General features: G+C 33.7%; 1 protein-coding gene and 1 pseudogene across 1 annotated transcript; both read right to left on the reverse strand.

The window, feature by feature from the left end:
* Positions 1 to 1,661: 1,661 nt before the first annotated feature.
* On the reverse strand, positions 1,662 to 3,568 carry LOC132278426 (probable sugar phosphate/phosphate translocator At4g32390; annotated as a pseudogene).
* Positions 3,569 to 6,156: 2,588 nt separating this feature from the next.
* LOC132279953 (2-alkenal reductase (NADP(+)-dependent)-like) lies at positions 6,157 to 8,158 on the reverse strand. The gene is made up of 5 exons (XM_059782029.1): positions 7,865 to 8,158; positions 7,589 to 7,766; positions 7,162 to 7,328; positions 6,918 to 7,000; positions 6,157 to 6,614 (listed from the first exon to the last, which is right to left on the reverse strand). The coding sequence occupies exons 1-5, from the start codon at positions 8,096 to 8,098 to the stop codon at positions 6,236 to 6,238; spliced, it is 1,041 nt and encodes a 346-aa protein (XP_059638012.1). The 5' UTR covers positions 8,099 to 8,158; the 3' UTR covers positions 6,157 to 6,235.
* Between the last annotated feature and the right edge of the window lie 1,038 nt (positions 8,159 to 9,196).

Below are 9,196 nucleotides of genomic sequence, written 5' to 3' on the forward strand. Positions count from 1 at the left end.
AATAACATTTTGCATGAAATGCACCATTAGAACAGAATTGATAAAATGTAACATTTTGATACTGTAACACTTGTCAAAATATAAATTTAGCATGCAAAAATGACTTTTAGCATTAGAGTTGGTCTAACACGTGAAGGATCTTTGCCTTTTCCTCCAAAAGACTCTAATTCAAGGTAAAGGATAATCGTAAGTGTCTAGGGGTTCGTCCACGCAACAAGGTAGGGTCATGAATTCGATTACCACATAACCTAAGGCAACACTAGCTGTCAAATTGACTTCACAATACAAAAGGGTTATACGATTCCTGAAAGCGATAGGAAAATAGAGCCTTGAGCGGCCTATCTACATCTCTCTCCTACCATATTTTCAAATTCGAGATCTCCATATGGGATGGGACTCTTTTTCTTTTATTTGTCATAATACACTAAGAGCAACTCCATTAGTATTTTTTTTTGTTGGCAAAAATGGCCCAATTTTTGAAGATGCAATGGTCCAATGGAATATGGAAAAAGTGGGCCCTAAGTTTAGGCTCTTGATGGAGGTAGCCAAAAAGCAAGATTGGTTGGCGATTGGGCTCAATTTGGTTTTTTTTTTTTATTTTTAAAATTCAGGCCAGAACATTGTACGAGCCCGAACACTATTCTTAAGGGCATGTTTGGCTTGAAAAAAGCTAAAATTTAGATTTTTTGCTTACTTTGGTCTTTTTCTTTTTTCCCTCAAAATAATTGAACCAAAGAGCCGTTAAGGCATTATTTGGCTGACATAAACAGTGTTTTAAAGGCTTTTTTGGGCCAAAAAAGTTTTAAAAAATTAGAAAAGTGATTTTTTTTCATTTTCAGATTTTTCAATGTTCCTATTGACATTATAGCCGCTGTTTGGCTGACCTAAACAGTGCCTTAACGGCTATATTGGTTAACCAAACAATTTTTTTTATTTGATTTCCTTGACAAATTGAAAAATATAGCCGTTAGAAATATAGTCGTTAAGAAAAAGTTAAAAAATAAATTTTATTTTAAATTTTAAAAATATTAAAATATTAATATTTTTGGAGAGCAAAAATGCATCATTAGAATACATGCGATACCTAAAATTTGGAGATTCAAAAACACTGACTGGTTATGGGAAATGTTTATGTGACTATTGAAAAATACTTATGTGACAAATTCGGAGAGCCTGATTTTAGAGAGTCTATTAGAGATGCTCTAACACATCTACTTGAAATAGGATTAAACTAAAATTATATAATTAAATTTTTTTAAAAAAATCATTCACAATAAATCACACTAAAAGTAATTTAGACAAGAAAAAAAAAATTAGATTTTGGCCGACTATGAACTTTTGACCGAGGAAACCATTACTCTTTCCAAGAAAATGTGTTTTTAGCACCAATTCAAAAAAAAATAATAATAATAGTAGGTAACCAACTACGAGTTTTTAGATCAACTTCAGATTTAGATTGACTGAATCGGATAATAGTCCAAGAGTGAAAATAAAATTATTTTATATAAATAAAACAAATAAATAATTAATTATAAAGTTTACTTGTGAATTTCTCATAAATGGACTAATCTAGTAACAGTTGTAAACTTCTAATTGGAGTAAATCCATGGTTGAAATAGGATTATTATCCTTTTAACCTGCTAAATCCTCAAGTTCCCAACACTAATAAATTTTCATAATCTAAATAAAACACAGAAACCAAGATAAAGAAGATTTTAAAAAAATAACTGGACTAAATTAACAAAAGAACTGTAAAATACCGGGTTTTGGTCAAACATTCTCAGAACCCTCCATCTAATCTAATCTGTACAAAAATATGAATGGTCCTCCATTTAACTAAGCCCCGTTATTCCTTCCCTTTTCCCTTTGCCCTTTCCCTTCTCACTCCTCCAACAACTTCCAAGCCTCCTCATCCCCTTGTTCCCCCACCTTCTTCTGAGCCGCCACACCAAAAAATGCAGTCAGATACCCAACAAGTTCACCGGCGTCACCGTATCCTTAATCACCGAACTCGAAAAAGCAATCAAACAACCAGTCCTTCACCACTCCGGCTACATTCATCGTCAATGCCGACAGCATCGCCACAATCAAGAACACCGCAAGGTTCAGCCCGAAAGCGCAAACCGCATTGGTCCCAAATATCAAGAAATCAAAATGAAAGCTCGAAGAAGCCAAAGCCTCCTTCAACAATGGGTATTCGACGAAAATCCACGGCACCATCAGGAAAACCAAACAACAGGGTGAGATGTAGTGCATGGTATTGATGGAGTTCATCTTGAGACCCTTTGACTGTAACAAGACTTCGATCATGACCAATCTGGTGGCCTCGCAACCCAAGCGAAGAGTTGAATCATCACCCCCCACGAGTTGAATTTCACTTCGCCGTAGGCGGCGATTGCGACCCCAATCGAGATCGAGACCATGTTGGTCATCGTCTCCGACTTGAATGCCTTTCTTTTGGAGAATACGTCGATCGAGTAGGCTACAACAGGCATGAGAGCTTTAAGCTCTGTATGAAGGACACAGACAGATATATGTAGGCGGTGTTGGACGACCAGAGGCTGAGAGAGTAGAGAGCTCCGATTGGCAAAACAGACTTCTGGTAAAGCTCGCGGGTCATCGCCACGGGTTCAACCAATTTGAAGACGCGGACCAGAAGGAAGGCCAAGAAGGAACAGAACACCATGTGAATCATGGTGAGTGAAATTGGGTAGGGCCAATTGTACATCTTTCGATCGAGTATGTACTTGTTGTAGACTATAACGACGAAGCTGATGGAAATCCATATGATGACGTATGTGTATGATAGCATCATCTTTTTTATCACACCTTCGCTGAGAGCACCATTGCAGGTTGGAAAGCTCGTTGAGACTCGAATGGTTTGGTGAGAGAAAGGAAGGAGGAGGATATCTTTATAGGATATCGTTTTGCTGGAAGAGGACTCCCGACTCTCTGGTAATAGTAGTAAACTATGTTTAGAACCAACTTATTTGGTAGAGTATTTGGATTGGGGGAACAAGGAATTTGATTTGGATTACAATTTGAAATAAAATTTTGGTAAAAGTGCAAAAATTCTAACAAAAATAAATGGCAGCCCCAAATTTTGGTGGGTATATACATATATAAGCATTAGTCTGTTCAACTTCCTGACGTAAGAAATTATATACTCAATTTTAGTTAATTAAAAAAAAATTTCTTTATTTTTAGAAACTTACATGAGAATGACAAAACTAAATAATTTTTTAAAAGATATACGAATAAAATAATTTAGTTACTTTTGTCAAATTTGCAAGCAGTAGAGACAAAAAAAAAAATTAATCTAAAAATTAAAAGTCATCATTTTTAGTTTATTCCTACACTTTATCAATAGAATAAAGGCAAAAGAGCAAGAAAACTCTAAACTATACTATTGTTGCATAATGCACCCCTAAACTATTTTTTGAAGCAAGTTATCTCCTTGAACTATACCATTATTACAAAATGTCCCAATAAAGGCCACGGAATAGGAATGGCAACGGGGTAGGACGGGGATTCCATTCCCTATTCCTATCCCCGATGCATTTTTCATTCCCCATCCCCGCCCCGATCCCCGCTTAAAATTTTGCCAAAATCCCCAAACTCGCCCCCACCCCCTCCACCTTATCCCTGTTCCCTCCAAGCCCCCGACCCCGGCCTCATAATTTTTTTTATTAAAAAAAAAACACATTTTTTCTTATTTTCATATATATAATAAATCTAATTTAGTAATAAATTATTATATGTAAGGATATATTAGTAACTTCACACTTAATCGGGGCGGGCGTGGGTTTACCCTATCCCCGCCCCCGGCCTCAGCCCGGGCGGGGATTCATAATTTGTCCCCATCCCCATCCCCGTTTAGCTAAAAGGATCCCCATCCCCGCTATAAACGGGGCGGGGTAAGACGGGCCCTAGCAGGGATGGAGAGTTTGCCATCCCTACCACCGAAGGCTAAATTCCTGCCTACGGCTTAATAGCGCTTTTATTTTGAAAATTTGCGTTTAAATGTGTTTAGTAATACCAAATTTAGTTCCGCAGTGCATTTAAAGGAAGTTAGAATTTGGAACTTATAAAACTGTGTTCCGAGTAGAAGTTGAATATTTTTAGTAACTCTTTTTTATTAAACAATTTTATCCATTTTATTTTTTATATAAAGTTGTTATTATCAAATATGGTAACATCATATTAAAGGATATTATTGTAAAATTAATAATAGAATTGTTTAAAAAAATATTGTTACCAAATAAATTTAAAAATAATTTAATTGTGAAAAGTACAAAAATCTAACATGTTTTTTTACTGACCTCATTATTTTTACAGCTCTATTAATAAAAACGTTTTTTCTATTCCAACAGCAACCCAAACTGGCAGAAAACACATACCTAAATGATTTTAAATAAATAGAGAACATAATTCTCCATTAGAATAATATATTAATTTTTTTTTTTTATTAAGCCGCGTCTGGGATGGCACGAACCCTTAGAACCCCTCAACAACCCAACTAACCCCCGAAGACTCGGAAGGGCACCTTCCCACTCAGGCTGGGAAGTCACTACAGGGTAGCGGAGGCTAGCCACAAAGAACACCCAGCGGGACTCGAACGCCAAACCTTAGGCTTGTTAAGCTCCAAAATTCAGCGAGTAAACCGCTGGGCCATATCTGAAGTGGATATAATACATTAATTGTTGTTTTGCCGAACCCTTCTAAAAAATTTATGAAACCAGTAGTAGTATCATAATTCTAAAATAGTTGCTAAACAAATTTAAAATTTGTGTTTTGATTATAGTCAATATTTCTCAAGCAATATTTATTTAATGGCCATTTTATATACCCCTTTTGATTAATTTTATTTGGTTTTAGTTGTTGTTTGCAAATTTGTTGAACAACCAACCGTAATAATGGGGAAGGGTTTTTTTTTACCAAATTATTTTATTCTTGTTTCTTTAATAAATTGTGTACTTCTATCATTTTCCTTTAACAATATTTAATGGTGTGAAATGAAAGAGTAAGTTTCTTAAAATAAAGAAAAGAAAAGTTAATTGACTAAATATGCCTCCGAAGGATATTATGAGTATTTTACATTTATGATATTTTATAATTTTAATATAAATTAATAAGTTGGGGTATTTAGTTAATTTGGACACCGGTGATCAAATTAACTAAATATTAATTTTACTACCAATGTTTCGAATACACTAAGAGGAGCCTATATTTGCGCCTTCACTTTTCTACACTCTGTTTATCTTTTTCTTTGAAAGGAAATGACAAGAAAATCTTAATTCCATTAATGTATCATCCCTTATTTTATAGTGCAATAATTATCATTTATATAATTTTAACTTTTTTGTTTACATTTTTTACTTTTTTTTTTTTTAAGGTCCTTTCAAAGAATATAATGTATTCTATACAGATAATTTTATTTTGGCAATCAAAGTAGATAATTTATTCAAAAACGACTTTTTCTTTTGTACAATCGAAAAAGATAATTTATTTAACAAAGTTAATTTTTTTTTTCACATATTTATATTTTGTCAAAAGTGGTATTTATTTTTTTTTTTGGGTAATTTTTTATGGGTCTCGTAAAAAGAAATAAATAATTTATTTAATAAAAATAAAAATGTGTCTAATCAAAAGAGATAATTTATTCAATAGAGATAAATTTTTTTGAATTCTCTTTTTGTTCATATTAAAGATAAAAGAGAAAAAAATCTGAAAAGGTAATTATGTCATTTAAAAAATAATAATAATTTATTTATAAAATTAGAGTTATAATTAACCATTTATATTAAGATGAGAGTGCAAACTGCATACATAGAAAAGTGAGCCTAAACTAAATTTTAATAAAAAAATATATTTAACCTATGTCATGGTTAATAATAAATAAATTTAATTATAATCTATCCAATTGACAACACCATCAACCCCAGCAAGTCATCCTTTTAAAAAGCAGGGCGTCCAAAAATCAATATAAGCATTCAAGGCTCTGAAAAATCACTATTTAACCCCCCCCCCCCCCCCCCCCCCCCCCCAGCCTTGACATTTGTTTTTTTTGGAAGGTATAGGCCTTGACATTTTACTGGCCTTACATCGAGTAAATAAAAATGTAAGAAGAGATGGCAAATTTCTCAATTACTCAGATTTAAACAAATAAAAACTCTCTGGAATACAACATGTCAACATCACATATTCAAGCAGATTTGCTTATACAAAATGAGTTTTAAGCGTCTGCTATTTTAACCATGTTTTTCCCAACATTATCTCCACGAAATAGGCCTATAAAAGCAGTTGGGACACTCTCCAAACCGAGTGAAATGTCTTCAAGCACATGAAGTTTGCCAGTGCGGATGTGATCAGCTGTTGTGGAAATGAAATCTGCGTAAACATTCATTAAATCAGCAGCTAAAAATCCTCTGATTGTGATTCTCTTGTACACAACATCTAGCATGCTTGGCGCCGCTCGTTTCCCAGCATCTGTGTATTCGGAAATTACACCACAAGCTGCAACTCTACCGAAAGCATTCATGTTTGCCACTGCCGCTTCTAGCATCTCAGCTCCCACATTGTCAAAGTATATATCAATTCCATCTGGGAAGTACCTGTCAAAAATAATAAAATAAAAAATAAATGCAAGTGGACACTCTCTTAATCATATAAAACATATAATGGACTCTGATTGTTTGTCTCTAAATTGTACTTTATCAATAATGAAAACAAATGCAAATGGACACACTTTTTTAATCACATAGAACGGACTGCACTATGCATTTTAAAAACTCCAGATTCTTAACACCACAGTATTAGCAGATGGATTTTTAGAGCACATTCCAGAGAGTGATTTTGTTTTTTTTTTTTAAATAAGCTGCAAGCACATCCTTAAACATAAAAACAGAGAATCTAACCTTTTGAGAGCAGATTTCAGATCAGTTTCTTCTTTGTAGTTGAATGCATCATCAAAACCAAGCTTTTCTTTCATCAATTCTACCTAAAATTCAAGTTAAAAATAAACTCATGGTTAAGGATTTGTGATTCGATTAAATATTTAAAAAAAAAGTCAAAAACTAGGATTTGGCATGCAATTAAACTAAGTTCACCTGATATGATTTAAATCTTGAATTATTGAAACTAAGGAATCAAGAAGCTGACCTTTTTTTGGCTTCCAGCACAGCCAACAACATAGCACCCAAACAGCTTTGCGTATTGTCCAACCAAATTTCCAACCGATCCAGAAGCAGAAGATACAAATACTTTCTCTCCCTTCTTCGGCTTACACACTTCGAAAAACCCACCATAGGCTGTAAGCCCACTAAATGCTGTAACAGCAAACAACAAACACATACACAGTGTTGGTACAAAATAACATTACCTCAAATGTACTACTTTTTGCATTTATTTCTCTGGTTTTCATTATTGATTAATAACTGCAGTTCTCTTCAATTAATTGTAATATGTCAAGCGATGCCCAAAAATTTGATTGATTTCATGAGTGGGTTCCAATAATTAAACGTGGAAATTTTTTGGCTCTTGTCACGAGGGACCTCTTAATAGCATTACTCGTGATAATGAAAGTTACCTAGAGGTCCGAGATGGTAAGACAAAGGAAAACCCATGGTGTCCAACTTATTCAACATGTTTCCACCTCTTACAATGCTATAATCTCCCCAACTGGTAACCCCAGCAACCAAGTCATCCTTTTCAAATGCAGGGTTTTCTGAAGCCACAACTCTCCCCACACCAAAGGCATCAATAGGCTGTCCACACAAACCAACTCAAATATAAAGTTATAAACGTACAATTAATGCAGGAATTAATGAAGAAAATTAGTAGTAGTATATCAACAGAAACACACCTGGCCAGGAGTGATGGCAACTGCAAAACTGGAAGCTTCCTGCGAAGAGCTATATTTCTTCATGCGGTTTATCTGGTAAGGATCAACAGATACATAGAAATTTTTCACTATAACATCATTTGAACCGGACTCGAGTGACACAGAAAGAAGTTCAGTCCTGAGCTCAAAATCGGATTCCTCTGGAACACCATCTATGTGACTCTTTATCGATATGTACTTGTTCATTACTTCCATTGAATTTCTTCCACTTAGATGTAAAAGCTTAGCAATTCAGATGGTGAAGAGGAGAAGGAAGAAGAAGGAGAGGAAGAGATGATGTTCTGGTCATTGGTGGCATTTATTTATAGATCAACCAGTAAATAATTAAGCTAGACCACGCAGCATTAGCTGACGGTGACCTTATGATATATTGGGCTTCGATATATTCCATAAGAGTAGCACGTTTAAGTTTTGGATGATATGTAAATAAAGGAATAGACCAGATAACTAAATAAATAAATAATATTTTACTGTAAAAATAATGTTAAGATTCCTGAATTTTTCATATGAATTTCAGTGGTCAACATAAAGGAATTTTTTTTAGGTTTAGAAGAAGACGACAAAAGAGGATCTTAGGATTAACAAATGTAACAGGTTTGTTGATGCTTATGAACAAATTGATGATATTTGATCATGTGACAACAAGAAAAAGAAACTATTTAAAAAAAAACTTGGTAGTTGCAGCTACCCCGTCTTTGAATTAAGGAGGAAAAATTATTTGGGACCAAATTAGTAATACAAAATTAAAATTAAAATTAAAAAAAAAAAAAAAAAATTAACATAGTTGTAACGATTTTTAACGTATATATTTTTAGGGTATGCTTATAAAAATGGAGAGAGAACATTCACAATTCATAAATGAGATTGAGCGTCCAACACTCATTTTCCTTCTATCTTCAGCTCAAAACAAATGCCAGAATACATTGCCGTCCTCGTTTATTTTGATTGTGTCCCGTCCCGTTTTCAATAATAACCAAATGCTACTAGACATGTAAAAGATAGGTTCACATGAGACATGAATACGGCATTTGGCATAACGATGATGTTTGGTGCTTTGTTTGCATTTGGACAGATAACCGGAATCAAATTCGAGCTGAGACATTTTTTTTCTTTTTTTGTTTCAAGTGTTTGGAAAATTATTTTACAATTGTGACTGATTTGAACTAAAAATTCTCAAAACAAATTTAATTATAATTAAGTCTGGATGGAAGTGGTAGCAACCGAACCTAATACAAATTTGAATTGTAATTTTATATATATATATATATATATATATATATATATTCAAATTAT

This window comes from Cornus florida, unplaced genomic scaffold, assembly GCF_030987335.1.
Source record: "Cornus florida cultivar Cherokee Brave unplaced genomic scaffold, ASM3098733v1 CherokeeBrave_3.0.0_Hap2_Chr10, whole genome shotgun sequence".
NCBI classification, from domain to species: Eukaryota; Viridiplantae; Streptophyta; class Magnoliopsida; order Cornales; family Cornaceae; genus Cornus; species Cornus florida.

Coding starts and splice junctions, on each gene's coding strand:
- LOC132279953 (XM_059782029.1), bottom strand. CDS start 8,098: ATGGAAGTAATGAACAAGTACATATCGATAAAGAGTCACATAGATGGT. Junction 7,329..7,588: donor TTACCATCTCGGACCTCTAG/GTAACTTTCATT, acceptor TTGCTGTTACAG/CATTTAGTGGGCTTACAGCC. Junction 7,001..7,161: donor GTGCTGGAAGCCAAAAAAAG/GTCAGCTTCTTG, acceptor CTTGAATTTTAG/GTAGAATTGATGAAAGAAAA.